Raw genomic sequence first — 23,353 nt, forward strand, 5'->3', positions numbered from 1 at the left:
TGGAGCTGGCGTAAAAGAGTGAAGAATAATGTTTGTCGTGAAAAATGTGAAAAGGTCTCATTGTCTGCCTTTCTCCCTATTTTCTATTTTGTGGGTGCCTTTTTTGACAGCATTAAACAGCTTTAAAGCCATAAAAATATTGCACCTATGAAATCCAATATAATCAAGAAGCCTGGGGATTCATTAAAATAGATCATATGGCTAGGCCATGGATAGTTCATGTTTCATGAAGTTTCTACTGTGGTGAATACAATTTCAGAATATATCGACATCTGTTTGCCATGATAGTTGGTAGAGACTGCCCTATCGATATATATAGATATAGATCTGCAATGAGAATTACAACAGAAATAAGTCCTTATCCTACACAAGCATAACAGGAGGCTGACTAATCATGCTGATTCATTAAGGATCAGCATCAAATCTTCTTTGATTCTGAACACTTTTGTACTTGAGATGTTCATCAGATTTGTGTTTGTTCTCATACAGGAAAAAGAACTACAACGCAGTCAGTTTGGCTTAGTTTATAAAAAGATCAAAGATAGGATACAAAGGTCTTGGGTTCAAATCCACAGCGGAGGAGCAATAACATTTGCATCATAAAATATTTATAGATTTAAGGGTTCCTGAAAAATGAATGACAGTGGGGTTGTGAGGACTCATTTATTGAGTCAATCTGTGTAAACCAAACACACCAAATTCGGTATTGAGAATGTGACGTGAAATTCTCCTTATATCCATGTCAATCTTTTATATTTTGGTATTATTTTAGATTGTAGCCCAGAAATTACAATGTCATTTTGTTGTATATGAGACGTACCAATAAAATACATTACAGTATCACGTCCTATAGGTACAAGGGAAGATGTCAAGAGGCTAGGAAATAATGAGCTTTAATTCTACATTTAAAATGGATTTAGAAATAAATTATTATTATTATTATGTGTTTTTTGAATTCATTATTTTTTATTCAGCAATAGTTATATGTGTATGTTTTGAAAGTTATGGTGTACTTACTAAAAATACTACTACAGTGATGCAGTTCTCAGGTTAAAAGATTAGTTTAAAAGTTTATTAAATACAAGCTTGTCCTATACAGTACATACAGCTATATGGAAAACAAAGTATAGACTGCTATTATGAAAGAAGTGTCTGAGAAACTGTTGACTGAACACCTCAACTGGGAGACACCAATATGTATATGTCATGGGACACATTACACAAAAACCATCATATATGCTGGGTGAGCTTTCATAAATGGACACCACCTTTGAACTCAGCATCTGGTTGTAATAATGGGCCACACCCATTGTTGTGCCACATGCAACTATTTTCCAACAGGTGACGAACACGTATGTTTCAGAAAATGAGTAGAATGCCGCAGTGCTTCTCTGGCGGCGGGACTGAGTTGAGACACAAGATGTCTGCACTCCATCAGCATAAATCTCAAAATACAGATGAGGCTTGGTCACTACTTTTAGAGGCATCCTGCATCAGTAAAAGTGTTGGACCAGTTTTTGGATTTTGACCAGTTGGTGATGCAAAGTTGGGGGATAGAGTCATTAGGATTCACCCTCTGGGGACCATGAACGTCTGCTCTGTGTGAAGTTTCACGACAATCCATCCAATAGTTGTCAAGACATTTTTAAGTGTCATTGTTTGAGCCACTTCACTAGTGTAGCTAGTGGCTAAAGATAGATGCTTGTGAACCTATACATTTAATAATGAATTCTAAACCAAAGACCCAATGAAGAGTTCCGCTGTCTATGAAATTTGGTATGTTACCGCTGACATTGACTTAAATACCAGAGGTCTTAGTCCGTTCTTCACTGTGTCGCTGTCACCCTTACTGTAAATGTGAGGATTGTGGTAAACCAATTGATGGCTGCCTCTGGGGCACTTGCTGATCATGTTGGTGTAAAGAAAAGGCTTCCAGGGTTATGATTTTATAACCACAAGAAGGTAAGAGTGTGTGTGTGTGCAGGGAAGTAAATGTGTGTGGGCAAGTGTGTGTACATGTGTGTGAAAGTGTGATGTCTTGGGACCGCTGCATGATGCATGGACTCAAAAAAATCTTTGTAGCTGCTAACCTGCAGAGCATCTCTTATATAATGGCAAAGCGCTTCAGTACATTTGCAACAAAAAAAAGAGACTGAATTTACACGCATGCATGCTCTTGCACAGTCACCCTCTCTCTCTTTCACACAAACAATAGTATAATTCTTATCATATTATCGAGTATCACCCCAAGCTGAAGTACTCCAGTTTTACCAGTGGGTGAAAATATTTTGATTATGACAAACATCTTCTCTGGAAACCTAATAAAATACCTTAATGGTTCCATTACTGTATTTACTGTGGAGGGTTGGCAACTGTTTCGCCCACATGCTCTGTATCTGCATTGTCTCACCCACTCACAAATGGTTTAGGTGCTGGTGGGAAGGTAGAGAGCCTACAGTTTTGAGTAGATCACGCAATAATGCTGCTTACACACAGGCATACTGACTGACTCTGACAAACACACACACATAAACACTGCAACACCATCAGGGTCAGCAATTAGTCATTTGCACTTGGAATTTTTCCAGGAATAAACTCCAGTTACAACTTCCCATGCATATTAAAATTCCTGGGAGGATGAATATTTCAAGCCCCAATGCAGTAAATAACACAGACCCTTGACATATAAAGTCTGTTATGTCACTAACAATGAATGACAATAAGAAAATACTGCAAATTCAAGTCTGAGGATGTGGTCTACAAGTGTCCCCCTCCACCCTGTAGATAATAATTAACTGCGCTAATTCCCAGTTATTGACCAGGTTCTTGAATGAGGTGCTCCACGATGGCATCTACACAGCCACCTAAATCTACCCACACGCCCATATAAACGCTTCTAATAAAGACACGGGCCTGTGTCTGCAAGGAGAGATGTGTTTGATCGCTCTTCTCTGTCTCACCTGCTCGTTCGTTGCCAGCTCTTTCTCCAGCTGTCGGTGTTTGTTGTGCCACACCAAATAGTGGATCGGATAACGACTCTTCTCCGGAGTTTTCTTGGCAGAAATCATCCTCGGATCATAGTTTGCCTGCTCTTCCTTCTTCACTGTGGATTGTGAGGATACTTTGCTGTTAATTTACGCTATATAATCAAGCCTATCATGCTTTATCGGCGGTGATGCCCAAAGGCGTACAGGGGTAGCCTTACGCGTCAGAAACAGTGAATGGTCCCCTGCTCGCTCTGCTTAGAATAAAGAGCAAAGCCCCGTGAAAATCACGTATAGAAAGAAACCCCTCGTTTGGTTGTCTCAGTAGATTAGGCTACACCTTTATTTCTTAACCACCCGTTCCTCCACCTCTTGCCTCCCTCTCTCTCTCTCTCTCTCCCCTGCCTACTCTAACACATCTATCCTCCTCCTCTCCTCCCATCCGGTGGTGACTGGGAAAGATGCGTTGACAAGCTGCAATGAAATGTGCGCACACTCAGCCAATCCGCTGTCAGGGAGGCTGTGATAAAACATATGCATCGTGAAAAAGAACCGCAGAAATCATAAACAAATGTATAAAATGAAACTACATAGATTAGCCCCCTACAGGAGTCTTAAAGTAGTGATATACTGTAGAGGTTAAAAAAAAAAAAAAATATATATATATATATATATATAGGCTACACAATGACTGCAAAATACCATATAATCCCAAAGTTGAAGCTTTACTCCTTTAGTGTTTTTAGTCATGTCTCTCAATTTTGTGCATAACGCCTTGTTTGTGTTGCATGCTATTTATAGTTTGTTCCATTTCATTTAAGTGTATATTTTGTCTTTCATTGTCCAGGTCCCATGTTGAATTGAATCTGTTTTTAACTTTTGTGTGTGTTGTAGTTTGGACAAGTGTGTTGTTATCTGTCGACAATGACATGAAATGAAATGAAATCAATGAAATGCCATAACAACAATGATTTGATTGAATGAATTATTATTCCACATATATGTTTAATTTGTTTTATTTATATGATAGCTACTAAATCTACAAATTACACTTTTTTTTATAATAAGTTAAAGTTTTGTTAAAGAAATACACTCTTCAGTATGTCCGTTAAGGTTAAAAAGGGACCGCGATACTCTCCTCAGTTCCTAGTTTATTAGGGCTATTGCTTTAAAATTTCCCAAATGCAAAATATGTACAGTAATTAATATAGAACCAATCCTTATATTGATGTTCAAGCAACAACAGTAACAACGTACTCTGTATCAATGGGATGTTACATTTCATCTTCATAAATATCTCGCTACATTTTGGCCAGTGGGTTTTAAAAATATGGAGTTTACTTATGTTTTACTGTGTTTTGATGTGTCTGGGAAATCCACCTCACCAGGAATTATTTTTGCCCCGTCACCCCTCCCTGCCCCTCCATAGGTAGGCTGCAGGGATGTTGGGTGTGTGTGCGGAAACTGACAGGTAGAGAGCTGCCGTCTCTCGGTGAGTTGCAGGCAATGCAGCGAACAGATTTGGTAAATATTCCGATATGAGGCTCTCACAAACAGCCAGGTTAACTATGTTCACATAACTTGGCTCTAGACTTGAGTTCAGTGGTGAACGTGGGCGAAGAGACCGCAGGAACAAACGGGAAATTCAACTGTCAGCTGGCCGGGAAAGCCGATCACACCACCCGGCTTCCGGGGATTCAGGGGCCGCATCGGTTGACGGCAGACGTCGGTCGGTAGCTCGGGGGAAAAAGGGCGAACAACCACATCATCGCCGACATCCACCTCTCGATTTCAGCGACTTTCGAGATGTCAAGAAAGCTACAAAGGACCGAAGTCTGCGCCGACTGCAGTGCGCCAGGTAAGGGGGAGGAAAATAAATCAAAAATAGACCACTATAATAGTTAACGTTACTGGAACAATACGTAGGGATGGCGACATGATGGGACAACAGGGCCGAAGCTGCTGTCACTGTCAGCGGGTCTGCAGAGCAGGAAAACGGCCAGGACTTCCAAGCGTCGCTTAGGCCCAAAATAAACACTGAAAAATAGGCGTGTTATCACAACGGGCAATATCTTTGGCTAATAGCTGCACAACGTTAATGAGCTCATTGAACAACTTAATATGAGTATCTATTTGACTAAGACCATATGAGAGGGCTACCAGTTTGTTTGCTGCAGTGGAAGATCTCAGTGTCAGATTTATGTCGCCTTCCTACTTGGAGAGACGTTTGTTTTGATTTTCGTGACCGGGACTGACTTCTTAACACATTAGCTTAGCTTGGCTAACGAGCAGACGCTTTTGACTCACTGCGTTTCAGGATATTATTAAACATTTACCTTACACATAATGTACTAACATACTAACTTAATGATTGTATTTCAAAACCACTGTGTTATTCTTAGCACTTGCCTGCGGCGTTTTGAGATTGTGTACCTGGCTAACGTTGCTAGCTTAGCTGTAGCGTTAGCTAGTCTAGCTAACTTTTGCTAAACGGCAAGTTACTGCTAAGTCTGCTTAGTCAAGCCGATTCAGCTAACGCGTCAGCTACCAGCCAGTCGTTTTAACGGTATCTGACATTAGTTTTTGGTAATTTCCGTAGACTGTTGAAACAACCTGAAAGAGTTTACCTACTTGAGTAAAGGTTTCTATATATTTACCTCAGTCAATTCTCAATATTTTTGGTCTCCTCCACAGTTTACAAATGAAATAGTCAACGCTGAGGGAATTTACAGGACCCAATTAATTTGAATTGAAAGCCAACCTACAGTGAGAATCTGATTCAACATACAGTTAAATATAAGAAATTAGTTAAAATAAAATCTGTCACATGAGAGCAATATTGTTATATCCATATGTCCAGTATCTATACTGTTGTGTATGACATAGTTATGGTCACAGCAAAGAACATTCATATGTATAGCTTTACTTAGTTTGCCCCCATGTTTGTCGCAAAGTGAGGTAGAGGTGATGCCAAAACAACCTTGGTATCACCTCCCTTGCCTCTGCCTTGCATATGTAGCCTCACATGACCTCATGCTTAGCTTGAAGCACTTGATTATTGGTGCCCCTGTGTGTGTGTATGTGTTTGTGTGTGTGTGTGTGTGTGTGTGTGTTGCTTGTATTCATTCATTCATGTGTACATGCATTACAACAGCTGCTGTCTTCACAGCTGCTCCCCCTGATAGCAATGTGTGTGTGCAAAACTGTATAAACTTGGCCCTACTGCTCAGTGCTCAAAATCTTGCAGGGTACACCTTGCTACTACTTTAAAATCAATTGCTTTTCCCACTTCATAATCTGATTAGCACTAACCAACCCCAGTTTCAATGCCTTTTCTTGAATGCCATAGCAATTTACAGTATGATTAATATGTTCCGTCCCTGAAAAATTAATCCTGTTTGCGAAAAGGAAAATGTGTATGCGTGTTTGTTGTAAGATAATAGTCTATGTGGGTTTCCTTAGACAACATTACTGATGAGCTGTAAATTTCTTCCACTACTATCCGCTCTTTGCATGAAGCCCCTCCTTATGACGACATGCACACACAGTGCGTTCTGCAAAGTGCTGACCTAGCCACTGGTGACAGGCCACCTCCCTACTACCCAGCTTTGTGTCATACCAGGGGATAACTTGATGGCATGGCTACAAAGGACGACTGATACTCCCAGTCCTAGCCAAGCCTCAGGAGGCTTTAATGTCACGTCGTGGCAATCTGCACAGTTTATAGCAACAACGAATCATGTCATGATTGTAAACTCTTTATTGAACACATGCAATCGTATAAGAAACGGAGACTCTTGTGAAAGCTATGTTGTCAAGTTTTACTGTTGATATTGTGGCGTTTGGTCGAGTTTAAAAAGCAAACCTTAGAGGGAATAAAAACTACGAATTGCAGTAAACCTAGGAGTGACTTGGGCCAGCAAGTGGACCTACATGTTGCTCCTGGGTATTGAAATGGTTGTTGAACTAACTTGTGATGAATATTAGTGTACACACTTACTAGTTTCCAGTCGAATAATGTAGAGAGAGTTTTCAATACTTTAAATGTTATCATTCACCAGTAATACTCATTTATATTACATGTTTTTATGCAGGCTTAAATGACAGTTATAAAAACAAATGTCAACGTTATATTGATGAATTAGGGCAACTTTAGGCTAAATTATCTCGTGTTGCAGGTGTGGCCAATATGCAGCTGCCAATAGTCTATCCGGGCCTAATAGCTTAATGGTGTAGCCTCATATTGATCCAGCGAGCCAAGCAGATAGCGTAGCCTGTGGGACTTTTTATATTTATTACACAGATTAAGGAATTAAATTGCTGCAGTCCGGCCTTTAGAGCCTACAGGCTACTGTTCTAAACTAGGCTATAGCTCTTATCAAAGCCATTTTGCATTTGCTCCTACTTTTTCTGCCGGCAAAAAGACTTGCAGCACGTCAGTTCATCTGATGATGGACTATTTTAGCTCCATTAATACCCTAAGCTCAGACGGTTTTATCCCAGCCTGCGAGTGACTAATGCAGGCCGTAGATGTGTGTGTGTGTGTGTGTGTGTGTGTTCGTGCATGCATCACATGCATGTAAGTGTGCATATATTTGTTTTGATATAGCAGACTGTATTAGTTGTGAGCTGCTCATCACATTAGGGTCCTGAGGGCATAAACATGACCCAGACTCTGACTAGTGTGCCATTGTCAGTAGACTGGCATTGGTGTTAGCTGCTTCCTCTCACCCCCCCTCATCCTCACTTTATTCTCACTCATCTATTTCTGTTTGAAAAATAAGTATGTAGGTGTCTTAGGCAGAGAAAATGTGATTCCCCCCGTCATACCAAACAGGCTAAAACAAATACCAAACGTTACGGAAACCTCAGACTGCTGTTGTTGAAAACTTGTAGATCTGACATTTGGCTCAGCCAGTGAGGCACCACTGGTCTTACACCAAGCTGCTTATGACTGAAAGGTCAGAGTTTACGTGGTCTGTCTATGTTTGTAGGAGCATGCACATTTTAGTGATGTTTCCTTTATCAGAAATTGAAAAGTCTTGAATCTTCAAATATTCAACTTCCCTATTTCACATACAGGTATTTCTGTAATATTCAGTATAACACAAATACAAACACAATATGGTAAATAATCTTCTGGACTTGTGTTACCTTGACTCTGACTTGACTTTGACCTTCAACTCTACTTACTGCACATTGTTTTCTGCAGTTTTGTACAACACTGAGGTGACTGGGTTTAAATAATTATTATTGTTTCAATTTTCAATTCAATAATATATATACACACACACACACACACACACATACGCAGTTATAAAGTTAATTGGAGTTTTGGTGACAGGGGATCAGTGTAGTTTATGAAGTGTTGCTCTAGAGGGGCATATTTGTGACGTGACCTTGAATGAAGCCTGGGCAGGGTAGCAGTGTAGGTAGAGCACGTCTGCCACCACAGAGTCCTGTGGTAGTAAACTGTAATTTAGGCCCCCCACATGACACTACTTGCATATTGACAAGTTAATTGTAAGATGGGGAACACAGAGTCGTAGTGTTCATACAGCCTGGCCTGAAGTGACTGTTGAGGTGAAGCACTGAAAAAGCTTACCATCTCAGACAGCATGTTCATAAGGATCCTAACACCATCCTGTTTCTGTTTGTCAGACCCGGGCTGGACCAGTATCAACCGAGGGGTCCTGATATGTGATGAATGCTGCTCAGTCCACCGCAGCTTAGGCCGCCATATCTCCATAGTCAAGCACCTGAGGCACAGTGGATGGCCTCCCGCGCTACTGCAGGTAAGATTTAAACATTTTAGTAACATTTAAAGCAAATGCAGTACCTGAGGCTCAAAATACTACCCACAGGTTTTCCATCATCATTTATTAAAAAAAACTTTACTCCCCAGAATATTCTTGTGATGGTGGTAATTTTCTTGCGTCATTGTGAACCATCACTGAGTCACTTCTGTGTGTGTGTGTGTATGTGTGTGTTTCAGATGGTTCAGACCTTGGCCAGCAACGGGGCCAACTCCATATGGGAACACAGTCTCCTGGACCCTGCTCAGGTGCAGAGCGGCCGTAGGAAACCCAACCCCCAGGACAAAGTCCAGTAAGTATACTCCTTACAGGCTCAAAATACACAGAACAAAACTATCACACATCTTCCCATTCACCTTTACCTTTGGGTGAATTATCGTCCCTGCTGCACAGAGATGCTATATAACCTTTCTGAACATGATTGGTGTTTTCAGTAGTGAAGAGCAATTGCACCCAGTTGTTCGTTAATGCCCTGTAAACAGTTTTCTCTCAGTCATAGATCACTTTCCTAATGAATTGTGTTCTGTTCTCATAGCCTTTTTGTATGACTAAATACAGGACAGGTTTTGTCAGTGTAGGTTTGCAGTGCTTTTTTTGGGTTGAAATGAGGCTATGGGGGGGTCATGAGATCAGGAATTGGACCTGCGGGAAAAACTTCTGTTCATTTTCATTTAAAGTTAACCAAATGTGTGGAAGCACATTGTGCACAGCCTCTTAAAATGGACTGTATTTTGTATTGTCTTAATGTCTTTGTAAAACAAGTAGGAAACCAGTAGTAACCCATCAGTTCTGGCTCATTCAAGTGAAATGTGAAGGAACCCTGCTCAGGCCTTGCTGAGAAACCGCAGTCTTTTTTAGGCGTGTAGTTCTTAACTCAAGACTTTTTATTTTATAAGAGTGTGGAATTTTAACCTAACCCAAAGAATCAAAAGGAGAAAAGTGAAATGAAAGTATCAACTGCTTTTCAGTCAAAATATGTGGCATTCAGGAAAAACTTGAAGCATAATTTAAATGACCTGGACTGTGGGGGCAAATATGATTTTTCACTTTTTCTGAGGTTTGAGTTTTGTTAACCATCCTTCTCCTCCTGTGCAGTCCCACTAAGTCAGAGTTCATCAGAGCCAAATACCAGATGCTGGCCTTTGTGCACAAGCTGCCCTGCCGCGATGATGATGGCGTCACTACCAAGGACCTCAGTAAGGTGAGTGCTCAGTATTTCACAGCCGAGGGGTTGAGAATTTATAAGTTCAGGTTAATTGGCCTATACGGACATATAGCCATATTGTTGAACTGCATGTGTAAGCACAAAGGACGTTTCATTTATAGATGCCAGTCGGAGGCCTCGCATATACACACGTACATGTGCATGTCCATGCACACTCACACTCACACATACACACACTCATGTGCACTCACTAATAAAACCCCCTGGCAGGAAGGGATCTCAATGACACAGCAGGATGTAATAATGATCTCTAATGCTATGGAGCTAAACTCTGCTAATAAGGGTATTCAGCCTGTTGCTGTCTCTCAATGATGTTGACATACTCTCTCTCTCTCTCTCTCTCTCTCTCTCTCTCTCTCTCTCTCTCTCTCTCTCTCTCTCTCTCTCTTCTCTACCTCTGCTCTGTGTGTCTCTATTAGCAACTTCATTCGAGCGTGCGGACGGGGAGTTTAGAGACATGTCTTCGGCTCCTGTCCCTAGGCGCCCAGGCCAACTTCTTCCACCCGGTCAGGAAAAATCTACTTGCTGACTCACTCCATCTCGTAATTAGTCACGCTATTCAGTTATTCTCTTTACGCCTGGTTGTCCTGACTCTGTTTGTGTGTCCACCTGACCCTCCAGGAGAAAGGCACTACCCCGCTTCATGTGGCAGCCAAGGCAGGCCAGATCCTGCAGGCTGAGCTGCTAGTGGTGTATGGCGCAGACCCCGGAGCACCTGACATCAACGGACGCACACCTATGGACTACGCAAGGTACAAAACAGTGGAAACACACCTCACTGATAACACAGTTTGCATTTAAATCAAATCACAAATGAAATCTGCTATGGGAGAATGGTGAGGGGGAAAAGCAGAACAGTTAAAAAAAGGTAAAAACACAACGAGAAATATTGTGTTTGTGTCTGTGTTCCAGGCAGGCGGGCCATATAGAGCTAGCAGAGCGGCTGGTAGAGTGTCAGTACGAATTGACGGACAGACTAGCCTTCTACCTTTGTGGACGGCGCCCAGGTAACCCTCTGCACCAGTTTGTGTGCACCTCAAGTGGCCTTAAGCATAGCAGTTAACCTCAGTGACATACTGTGGTAGCTTTTATCTGGTTATTAAGTCTCCTCTTCTCTCCTCAGATCACAAGAATGGCCATTATATCATTCCTCAAATGGCAGACAGGTATGTATCATGACAGTATTGTTTGATGCTAAAGTGGTAACGAGTGCCCTGTTTCTGCATGCATGGTGTGGTTTTGATTGCATGAAGTATCTTTGTTGGTAGACTTGAACTTTGCAGCTACCTGACTTGCCACACTTCTTTGACTGCTTTTTTTCACTGTGTCTCCCTGGCATGGGTTCATTAATACTGATGCAGTTTAGTGTTCTGACCAGAGGGTGGCACCATAGTTTATGTACCCCCCCACCAAAAGAGGTCTTTGGCATCTTTATCAAAGCTGGCTGTTTATTGTAAATGGTGATCTAAGCTATTACGGGTACCTGCAATGATTTAGATACTTTGGGTGTGCTTGGTTTATTAAACTGCAGGTTTGATTTGATAGGTGCAGAAGTGCACAGTCAGGTTACGATAAATCAAGTTCAGTGTTACTTGGCTCAGCTCCTTTCAGAGCTTTGATGGGTGCTGGATTTATCACTGCTGAGTCAAGTAGCTTAAAGACTCCACTCACATATGTACATGTTAGGCAGATGAACCAAGTGCATCTCAAAATGTATTTGTTACTTAAGTGGATCTTCTGAGCTGCCATCTAACTCTACTTGCATCTGTTCTGTTCTGGTGAATGGTTCCTCTCGATAATAACAATTAAAGCTGTTTTGATGTGGCTTCTCCACCCCTCTTTCTGTCTGTTTCTTCCTTTTTCTCACTCGTCTACTGTTCTCTCCATTTCGCTGCGCTTGGTGGAGCCAGAGCTCGTCCTAAGTGCCCAACACAGAGGTATCTTTACTTTCCTTGTTCCTTTTTTTCCCCAGAGTCTCTTCCTTCATTTCAATACCCACTCTCTGCTGCTACACCATCTTTTGTAGATTTCCCAGTTGTAGACCAGAATAAGCTTTGGCAGTGTCACAGTGGGACGATTATTAGGCCTTAATCTGTTATCACTAGAAAATAGAGCTGTACAGTTAGTTCTGAGGGAAAAAATCTAGATGACTGGAGGCTGTTAGGAAGTAGAGTTTCAGAGGGCCTCCTGCAGTAAGTAAGGTGTTGCTGTGCTCAGCGGAATCACACCACACTTTTCCATATATTCAAATTACAGTAGCATATAACCCTTGGTGAACTTAGTTTGCCCTGAAATATGTCTACCTAAAATAACATTTCACATAATGCAGTAGAACTTGGACATGTAGCTCTTTTATATCTGTGTAATAAAACAGTCTTTACACACTTGAGTCCACAAACAACATATAGTAAGTTTAGTCGTATATTTTGATTGACATAATTATGTCCTGATATTCCACATTTTTTTAGCGGTCTAGCTGTAGTTGGCAAGAGAGTTGCTTTCAAGTTTACATGGCTCCCAATGGTAGTCACCATTACATTAAGCCACTCGATCTGTCACCCACTCATCCCACCCCAAATGCCCCGACCCCCGCACCAGCCAAGCACCTCCTCCCCTCTTGCTCCTCTCTCCATATCCATGTCTTCCTCCCTCCATCTCTTAATTGCACTGTATCTTTGTGGTGCCTCTCTGACCATGTTTTTTACTCTGTTTTTTAGTCTGGACCTCTCAGAATTGGCCAAGGCTGCTAAGAAGAAGCTCCAAGCGGTGAGTTGGGTTGAATTGTGAGATTTAAATCATGGCTAATTGTACATCTACACTACAAGAGAGAAGAATAGTCAAGGTCAAAGTTACCGGGGGGTTTTTATACACTAGAATAAGCCAGTTTTCTTTTGTCCTTGAAAGTTATAAGTAAAAGTAAAAAGATGAGTGCTTGGTAAAAAGTTGGTTGGTGTAACAGCCAGATTCGTCTGCTCCTTGCCAAAATAATGTTTGTCCGTTCCAGGGCCATCTGTTTAGCCCCACAGAATGCTAGTAATCCAACAACTGAGACCTGATGGTCAGTTATCAACATTCGAAGGACAAAGTTATTTGGAAAAAGTGCAATGGTTGACTGAAAATTAGACAGCATGCCAAGTAAAATCTTAAATTGCAGCCCAGTCGAGTGTACATGAGGCTGTTTTCATGTCTGTTTTCTTCTTCTCTCGTTCTTGGTTTTCACACTGGTGTTTTTTGGACTGGTGATTTGTAGCCATGTACAAATACGCTTGTTAATATATCTGGGGTCACTTTGTTTGTGTGTCTGTGTGACAGCTCAACAATCGGCTGTTCGAGGAGCTAGCGATGGATGTCTATGACGAGGTAGATCGCAGAGAAAATGATGCAGGTGAGTCTCATCTCCTCCCTCCTCACTTCCTACTTTTGTCCTCTGTAAGGTAGAAATATCTGTTTGTGTTTTGACTTTCTCCCATATATGGAAACTAATGTTGAAAGATATAGAAAACACCTCCACAAGACATCATTGACATGAGCTTTGAGAAGAAAAGGACGGAGAGAAAAAGAGAGAAAATCACAGAGGAAATAGATGTTGAGAGGACAGAGAGTGAATTGGAAGGACAGAGTGAGGAGGAAAGGAAAATGACTATTGAAGAGAAAGGCCAAATGGAGTGAGTGCGGGAGGGAGGAGGAGAGACAGAGTGAGAAAGGGCTTCTGAAATTCTTGAGTCTCTCTCCTCCTCCTCCTCCTCTGTTCTCTCTCGCTCTGTCTCCTTCTCTTTTTTTCCATTTCTCCTCTCCCTTTCCTGCAGTAGCAGTCAAATTGTGCTTTCTAACAGAAGCACCGCAGGTAAGTGGCAAGGATACAAGGACACACAAACACACACGCACACACGCACACACACACACACACACACACACACACACACACACACACTCAGCCACACACAAGGGGAGGGCTTAAAGCAGAACAGTGGATTATAGAGGCCGGAATTCAGTTTAAGGATCTACTGTATGTGTATGGTTTTTACTGTACTTTATTTATGTCTGTATGCATGTGTGTACTGTACTTCATGTTAAACACACACACAAACACAGAGACTTATTTTTTTGCTTCATGTTTGTGCCTCCAGTGTGGCTTACGACCCAGAACCACAGCACTCTGGTAACAGAACGCAGCGCGGTGCCCTTCCTACCAGTCAATCCTGAATACTCTGCCACACGCAACCAGGTAAACGTACGCACACTCATTCATGCACAAACCTACAGTGCAGATAATCACAGGTGGCATGCATATATCCATATACATTTGTATTGTAGATATATTTTAGCTGTACATAATGACACAACTGAGAAAAAGAAGAAACTTAAGTTTAAAGAACTTGCAAGCAAAAGAAAAAATAGAGCCTAGTGATATCTTAGACAGTGTATGTGTTTGAGGGAGAAGCCAAGAATGAGTGTGAAATTGACAAGGGATGTTCCTCAGCTGTGAAAGAGGAGGAAAGATGTAATCCATCTGTGTTTCTCTCTCTCTCCCCCCTCTTTCCCTTGCTCTCTGTGTGTGAGAGAGAAATCCCATATGTTCTCTCACATAGTTTTTCCTCATCTGTGTGGCTCATTAGTGTAAACATTGACTTTTAACACGAGCATACATACACACACACACACACATACACACACACACACACACACACACACACACACACACACACAAAAAAACACCCACATCGCCACGTTTGCTCTGCCCTGATTGGGCAGTTCACTGGGGTCAGAAACTGCTGTCTATTTAGGAAACAGAAGAAAAACACACTCACACACATTTAGAGTTGAACCTTTTACCTTCTTTTGTCTTCCAAAGTGATGTGTTATGAATAGCACTTTGCTTTGTGTAGTAGTTCCAGTTCAGCACTTCAGTGGAAAGTGACCTTTTTATTCTCTTATTTGGATGCCAGCATGCTTGTGTAATTGCATGTTTTTTTGTTTCTTTCCTCATGTTTGTGTATGTGTGAGCACACTTGTGATGTGTGTGTGTGTGTTGTGAGTGTGTGTTGCGAGTGTTAAGTATGACTGTGTTTTTCCACAGCACATGGTCATTGACCACAGTAGTCACACAGGCAGTGAACCACTGACTGTGGGCTGGATTGTATCTGTATTCCACAACTCATGACAGAACTTTAAGAACTTCTTAGAAAAGAGGTAGACGGTCATGCCAGTGTGTGTGCATGTGTGTATGCAGTAACCCGAGTCCTAACTCCTTCTTCTCTCAGGGCCGTCAGAAGCTGGCGCGTTTCAACGCTCGGGAGTTTGCCACGCTCATCATCGACATCCTGAGTGACGCCAAAAGGAGACAGCAGGGGAAAGGTCTCAGCAGCCCTACTGGTGAGACACTGGGAGGGAAGGACAGACAGATTAGGACGAAGGGTTCAAGGCAATTATAAAGCTTTTTAAAGAATAGCAAAGAACAAGGCCATGTAACTTAACCCATGTACAAATATGGAAAGATACAGGTCAGTTTATCGACTTTTCCCAATACCTCTCTGGACTGAAATGTGGAGCTTTAATTTATAAAACAGCAACATGGTGAACGGGCTCCAGTCCAGCAAGTTAGTGATGAAAGGCAAAAGGGTGATTTAGGATTTATTGTTAAAGAGTTACATTTGTGCCAGACCTGGCAGTATCTTTTTATCTGTATAGAGATTTGACTTAATAACAACTGGTTCTCATGTCAAAGCAGCATGGAGACCCCCAGCGAATTAGTTATAAGGCTGAAATCAGTCAGCACACTGAGCATTCTGTATATTGACAAGCGTAAGAAGCACATTTTTCCTTTGTTAGACCAATTGGATCTGGGTATTGATGATGACCAGCACGACTACGACAGTGTAGCCTCTGATGAAGACACAGACAGCGAGCTGACCACCCAGAACAACAACAACACACAACGCAGCAACCGTGCAAAGGTAAAGTACTAGAACACACACTACTTACAATGCAATATACATCTTGCCAAAAAGCTGGGAGCCAGCTTTGATAAAATGCAACACCCTTTTCTTGGTAAAATCTACTAAAACACAACTCTGCACATGCTGACACACTGGTAGATTTTTACAATTTAGCCCTGTTCCTCTCACTTACAGTAGCTTCTGAAAATATTAGAAAAGGAGTTCCACCAGCTGGCTAAGCTTTTCCATGGTTTCCCCTTTATGACTGCTTGTCCCAGCATGCTTTGCGGGGAGTGGCCACAGTCAGGGCTGCCACATAGCTCCTGAGTGACATCATCAGATATTCTGGGTTCTCGTCAGAGAGGCATTGTTCATACAGAGAGTTTGTGTGTGTAGTGAGAGGGAAGGAGAAGAGGAGATTGAGCGGGAGAGAAAGAGAGGAAAATGGTGCAGAGTGGGAGTGGTAGAAAAGACAAAATAAACAACAGCTAAACCAGTAACTATCTCCTTTTCCTGTGGACTTGTTTAGCTCAGTGTGTAAAACTCTGCCGACCGCAAGTCAGAGGTTACACTCCCATCTCCATCTCAGAAATATGTGCATTCATTTTTTTTTTTTTTTGTGTTTGTAATATTGAAGAATAGTATTTTATCAAATGGTATTCAGTTATATATGGTGGTATCTATAGTAATAGCTGGAGGCATGAGAGTAAGATAGAAATGGATTGGGTTGGAGGTGGATGCATTCTAAACAAAGATCTTTGAAGAATAGTGTATGAAATATGTTTTAAATGGTTTAGTGTCAGGGAGTGGTATAGGAGTTTGAGCATGCTCCAGGGTCACAGGAAGTGGGGGCGGATGGTGCATTGAGAACAAGAACTAAGGCTCTACTGTCTATATGTGTGGGATCGGCTGTAGTACTGGCCTCCAGGCTGCAGGCCAGCCCTCTTCCTCTCACACAGTTGTAAGCTCTGTTTTATCCAGCTCAAAAGGCACTGATTCATAGACCCCCGTATTACTTCTGCATAAAAACTGCATCAATTACATACTGTATGTATCATAGAAAGGTGTCAGCCTAAAGCAGAATGTAGGAGTTTGATTCATTTGTAAAAACGCTGAAGAAATGAGGTGCTCCACATTGGGTTTATACCCTGGAATCCACAAGTCTCATGATGTCAGTTTCTTCACTTTGTCTGTGCCTTTCTGTCCTCCTGTCTGTGTTTCTGTCTGTATTTCTACTCGTCTGTCCGCCTGCCTGTATGTCCTATCAATGCAGAGTATGGACTCGTCGGACTTGTCAGACGGTCCCATCACCCTGCAGGAGTACCTGGAGGTGAAGAAGGCTCTGGCCTCCTCAGAAGCCAAGGTGCAGCAGCTGATGAAGGTCAACAACAACCTGAGCGAGGAGCTCCGGCGGCTCCAGAAGGAGGTAGGGAGTATGGAGGGGGGGTTGAAAGGACAAGCAGAGACAAACCAGGCAAATAAGATCAGGGGGTAAACATGCAGAACCTCAACCACAGCAGGATGTTGATAAATACAGCAGAAAGTGGGAGTAGAGATTACATTTTATTTTATTTTATTTATCTCGTTGTTAATAATAATGGAGAGTAACAGGGGACAGGAAAGAGAGATGGGATGATGCTAGAAAGGTCAGCATGAATTGTGAAGAAGTTGGAGTATAATATCAGATAGGGGAGGATGCCTGGATTGAAGAACACACAAAGACAAAGTGACAAAGACAGGTTGGCAAAGCAAGAAGGAACAATTGATTCAGACAGAAAGAGGGCAGGATGATGGAGAGACAAGTGAATATTTGAATATCTTTGCAAGCTGATGTATTTTTCCTACATCTAAAATGACAGGTTGCCATTTTCCTGCACTGTTGTCTCAGGAAAATATATTAGGCGGCAGTTTTTCAGCATTATTTAGTGACTAAAGTAGCTGTCATTCTGATGTGGAGAGCGGGTGCTACAAATGCCCATTCTCATTTTAGTTGTCATTTTTAGTTAGACAGTTTTCATTTAACAACGCTCATTTGTTGTTCATCGTTGCTTCATTTGGTCTCCTGTGAGTCATCATCATTAGCTCATTGTATTCATTATTGGCTGCCGGTGTCGGCTCATGCCACCCGTGATTCATTCATGTGTTTATTTTGTCACTTGACAGAGGATTTAGTGAAGAGTTGAGGCAAACATGCACTTGTACAAGCTAACACTTTTGTGCACACACACTGCAGACAACAAATACTGTGGTCAAAGGTGATGTTAGTCAACAGTACCTCAGTGCAGGTGAGCCCTCATTTCCCCTCATTGACCATTGAAAACAAATATACAAGTGTATATATACAGGTATGCAGCCTTTCCACCCCATTCCCAAGACCTAATCCCTGCCTCGACATGTAACATAATGACGTGTATTTACCACACATTCCCTCCCTCCCCAGTACTGATATGAGTTAACATGTATGAGCTTCTTACTGTACCTGTGATTGTGGATGCTTGTCTTTGACCATTCAGTTGACACCCCCCCTCCCTTTAACTTCCCCATGTCCCTCCTGCCATCCCTCCCTCCGTCCTCTCATCCCTCCCTGCTCCCTTCCTCCTCTCCTGTAGATCACGCGGATGCAGACAGAGAACAGTGCGCTGCGGGGGGGCCAGCAGGTTGGGGGGGCAGCCGGCCATGGGGTAGGGGGGCCTGGTGGCGGAGGGGGAGGAGGCCACTGGCAAGGGGGTGGAATGAGAGGAGGAATAGGCGGAGTGGGTCTGGGTGGGTTTGGGCCAGGAGCGGACCCCCCGGGGCTCTCAGTGCCCTCCTCTGTCGCCCCCCACTCCCATCCCCACCGGAGGGACCGCCAGGCCTTCTCAATGTACGAGCCAGGAGCGGCCCCCGGCCCCACGGCCCATGGTCCCCCAGCCCTGGACTCCCTGGCAGCTCGCCTGCAGCCCCTCAACACACCCCGCGTAAGTTAGAACTCCCCCGGCCCCTCCTACTTCCCTGATTGGCTCTCTTTGGTCTGATTGATGGGTGATAGTTCAATCCTGATCTCTCTGTTACCCTTCGACTCCCTCTCTCCCTGCATCTCAGTTCCCCATCTTTCTCTTTGAAAGGTTCAGTTGTGCATGACCCCCATTTAAATGTGAGAGTGTAGCACTGATTTGTCTTAAGAACAGTAAGATCTCAGTCTATGAGTTTTAGCACCATAAAGGGGAAGTGCATAAGTGTGACAATGAGGAGAAAGATGGAAAATAGGGATTGTGTTGTCTGTCTGGTTGCCTGGTGACGGCTCTCTAACCTGCTCTGCACCCTTTGACCTTCACATTTTCAACCCTTTCTGATCTCCCAGAAAGCTCTCCTGCTCCTGGACAGCTGCTTTATGTAGGAGCTGCTAGGATCATCACACATACACAAGTGCACATACACACAAAGGGAAGCAATGTTTTTGTTATTGGCTGACGCGGCAGACAACCAGTTATAGCATTCAGCAGCATTTAGCCTATAGCAACATCTATGAAGCTACAGTATGCAAACACACCACCACTCACCACTACATGGAGTCGTGTCCAGCTCACCATCCCCGTACACAAAGATTTACCTGTTTGTCTGTTTTCTTTCTGTCTGTCTGTCTGTCTCTTCACCTGTCTGTCCCTCGCTCACTGCAGTGCAGCCGTGCATCCTCTGGATGTAAGCATTCTGTCTGTCATTGCTTTGTTTGTCATTTCATCAAATGTAGGATTCTCTCACATGCAACTATACACCACTTCTGCTTATTATGCATTCTAATAATGGAGATCAACATTAGTGTAAAATACGTGTGTAGTCATTTTTAGATGCTGTGTGTGATGTATAGCTGTTCATCAGGAGTTAGTTTAGTTGACTGTGTTCTTTGGATTGCAGTGTTAGATAGCTCTGCAGGCATGTAGTCTTGATGGGGTGATGGGTGAGCTGCCGAGTTGACCTGGCACTTCTCTCACTGGCTCATTCATCTTGTTTTTCTGCTGTTTAGAAATAACCTCTTCTCTCTGTCCCCACACTTTTTTCCCTATTTCTTCATCCATCTCTTTCTCCTAATATTTCATTCCATTCTCCATCTCCTTGTCCACACATCTCTCCTTCTCCTCTCATCTTTATCCCTCCATGTCTCTCTTCCTCTCTCCATCCTTCTGTTCCCCTTCTTTTCACAGGTGAGGAGGGGTGGTACAGGGGGTCCAGCGCCATATGGAGGCCAGCATCTGTCTGGATCAACAGAGATGGGCAGATACATGGTGAGTTCTTACAGTTTACAGTTTTTGATTCCAAACTGATTTTCCAACCTTCATGATCCTGCACACAGTCCATTTAGGAAGTTGAGATTATAGGCTTAGATTGTTTTGTCTCCTACAAATATTGCAAGGGCTTTGAATATTGACCCCTATTGACCCTGCATTTTTATTACAGTAAAATCTCTCATCATCCTGTTACAAAGGTCCAGACTACAAATGGTCAAAAACCAAAGATAAAGAGTCTTCCCTTTACTCAAATTTGACTGCAAATGTAAACACCCAAATGATTTGAGAGTTTTCAGAGAAGCAACCACAATTCATCTTTATTCCAAAGACTTTGAAGCACTGCTGATTTTAAACAACTTTTAAAATGTAGTGGACTTTAGTGGATTCATCACATTCACTGGGAACAAACTTTTGAACTTTGTGGGAGGAGGCCTCCATTTTGCTCTGCAGGAGGGATCAGTTCAGTAGCTTTGGTGAGGTGGGTGATAATTACACTGATGGAGCATGTTGTTGCTGTGTTTCCCTCCCCAGGTCCCTAAACCAGAAAAGCACGGCAGTGGCACTGACAGTGACTATGACAACACACAAACGTATGACCTCTCGCTAAGGTCAGACCCACTGTACATTCAGAAGGATGAGTGTGTTATTTCCTGTGTTGTGTTTCATATTTAAGAATTTTATTCTGAAACCAGAAACCAATTTTATTCTGAAATCAGATAAGCACACACAAGACAAAATGAGTTCTGACATGAAAGTCAAACGTTGTCATGGGATATAATTAAGATTATTAGTCATCTAAAGCCCTGAAACTATTTGCGAATAATGGGATAATCTGTGTTATATAAATATTAAATATGGGGGTTAATGATCTTTACTAACAGTTGTTAATGAGAAAAAGAGGGCAACGAGGCAGCGTCTTAAGATGTTGAATCACTTACAGCGTTGAGACTGATGAATATCCTCTGTGACTGTCCTCTCTCTTCTTTAGTCTGAGGTGTTAATTTAAGTGTATTTATGTTCTTCTCTTGTCAGTATGGGCCGCAGCAGTGAGGAAGAAGGTCGTGGGGAGTCTGAGGAGGGAGGAGGCGGGGAGGCGGGAGAACCGGACCCCACCCTGCCCTGCACAGAGGATGTCATACTGAAAACTGAGCAGGTGACCAAGAACATCCAGGAGCTGCTCAGGGCTGCTCAGGAGTTCAAACACGACAGGTAAGACACTGCAGAGATGGATACAAGTCACACTCAAACCTTTTTGAATGCCTAAACACTACTAATTATATCTTTGCTGACACGTGATCCTCTTAATTGGATAACACATTGAATAGTCACAGGAACATCTAGCACCAGAGCCGTGTTCTTTTTTCTGTTACATTTATACACTCTTACTAACAGCTGCACCAGGTGAATGCAGTTGTTAATGTTGCAGTGGATTGGTGTCTTGCTCAGAGTCAGAATGGCTGCTGTTGAGGGGTTTGTGCACTCATGGTGTGGTTGTACAAATTACACATATATTAAAATGACTTAAGACCAGTCCAAAGCATCATTCAGTAACAGACAACCTTGTTGCCTCAATCATCTTGCCAGCTACTAATTGAAATGACAAATTTCTCCCACCTTTAGCTTTGTTCCATGTTCTGAGAAGATCCACTCCGCTGTCACTGAGATGGCCTCACTCTTCCCTAAAGTAAGTTCTCCCTTTCATCTGGGTGTTGCTCTCTTTATCTTCTATATTCTTTGATCTGTTTACATCCTCCACCATCCGCCATGTGAGTTTTGATTCCCTGCATTTCTCCGTAGCGCCCAGCGTTAGATGCAGTCCACTGCTCCCTCCGCCTGTTGGCTTCCAGTGCCTCGCGGTTGCAGGTGGAGTGCCGCAAGGCGGCGCCCTCGGAGCCTGGGGCCCCTGCAGTGGACTACCAACTCCTCACTCAGCAGGTCATCCAGTGCGCCTACGACATCGCCAAGGCTGCCAAGCAACTGGTCACCATCACCACTCGTGAGAAGAAACAGTGACCCAACAAATGCATGGATGGATGGAGAGGAAGAGGGAGAGGGAATGGATCGATGCATGGGTGGGCTAAGAGGGACGGGAGGGGCGTCTAGGAGAGAAAGAAAGAAAATATGATCACACTGAAGGGAGGACGAGGGATCGAGAGAATGATGGGCGCGATGAGGAGGAAAGGTTTGGAATACGTATGGAAACGGAATCAGGTGGAAGCAACGAGAATTGATTGTTTAGTAAAAACACTACAGAGGACTGAAAAAGGAGAAAATCCACAAATGTGGAAGTGAAAGTAGGGAAGGATGAGTGGAAGGATCCAACATGGAAACTACAGCCTGCTGCAACCTAAATAAACTGTTTGGAGATGTGTATAATAAACCGCTTAAACTGTGATAAGCATACGTTGTGGTGGCGATGTACAGTGAACTGGATCCTGAGATGTTACCGCTTTATTTATTCTCACCTGTCACTCGTCATCCCTCCCTCTCCCTGTTTACCTGAACGAGGGAGGGAGGGAGGGAGGAAGTGTATGCCGCGAGAGAGGGAAGTAGATAGACCAGCCATGACGTACTCCACACCATCTCCGTCCCTCCGTCCCTCGAGGAGTCAGGATGTCTCTCCTTTTCCCTCTGGCCCTCTCTCTCTCTCTCCTACCAGACATGAGGCCCCTCTGTCTCCTATCCCGTCCCAGACAGGATGAGCTTGCGGTGCAGAGAAGGACCCCCTCTGGGACCCATCTAGCTCCACCCCACTCCACACCCCACCCAGGCTCTCAGATGCTTTCTCCTGGGTTAGCTTCTGCAGGGGGCTCCAGCTTTTCTCCGACTCGTCACCCCCTGTTGTTGGTGGTACACAGCATGATCTGGCATGTTTTCATTTCTTTCCTCTCTCTTCGTTTTCTTCTTTTTTTTTTCTGAATATGCAGATTGGTTTGGTCTGCTCCTCTGAGGACAAAAATTACTGACTTACACAAACAAAACACTTACACTGGAATAATTGTGATTTATTGTTGTTATCATGCCTATTGTTTTTTTTTGTATTGATATTTTTACTGACTGTCATCTTGATTTAACTGTTTATGTATGTTTATTTTATTTGTCTCAAATATGATTCTCATTTAGTGGAATA

The 23,353-nt window shown here is 42.9% G+C and overlaps 2 protein-coding genes across 3 annotated transcripts in view; one reads left to right on the forward strand and one right to left on the reverse strand.

Annotated features, from left to right (window-relative positions):
• ankrd13b (ankyrin repeat domain 13B) overlaps nt 1–3,068 on the reverse strand; it is a 34,154-nt gene extending 31,086 nt beyond the window's left edge. For both annotated transcript variants that reach the window (XM_070905854.1, XM_070905853.1), the window contains exon 1: nt 2,961–3,068. In XM_070905854.1, the coding sequence (XP_070761955.1) occupies nt 2,961–3,068 (108 nt within the window). The remainder of the gene's footprint in view (nt 1–2,960) is intronic.
• A 1,672-nt stretch (nt 3,069–4,740) lies between these two features.
• On the forward strand, nt 4,741–22,236 carry git1 (G protein-coupled receptor kinase interacting ArfGAP 1). The gene is made up of 21 exons (XM_070905449.1): nt 4,741–4,842; nt 8,646–8,779; nt 8,980–9,092; nt 9,896–10,001; nt 10,445–10,531; nt 10,647–10,777; nt 10,938–11,032; nt 11,149–11,191; nt 11,936–11,962; nt 12,743–12,791; nt 13,338–13,410; nt 14,153–14,250; nt 15,287–15,398; nt 15,855–15,979; nt 17,235–17,387; nt 18,571–18,918; nt 20,140–20,220; nt 20,755–20,831; nt 21,256–21,432; nt 21,844–21,907; nt 22,021–22,236. The coding sequence occupies exons 1-21, from the start codon at nt 4,791–4,793 to the stop codon at nt 22,234–22,236; spliced, it is 2,361 nt and encodes a 786-aa protein (XP_070761550.1). The 5' UTR covers nt 4,741–4,790.
• The last annotated feature ends 1,117 nt before the right edge of the window (nt 22,237–23,353 follow it).

The sequence above is a fragment of the Enoplosus armatus genome, chromosome 5 (genome assembly GCF_043641665.1).
Source record: "Enoplosus armatus isolate fEnoArm2 chromosome 5, fEnoArm2.hap1, whole genome shotgun sequence".
In the NCBI taxonomy this organism is placed as follows: domain Eukaryota; kingdom Metazoa; phylum Chordata; class Actinopteri; order Centrarchiformes; family Enoplosidae; genus Enoplosus; species Enoplosus armatus.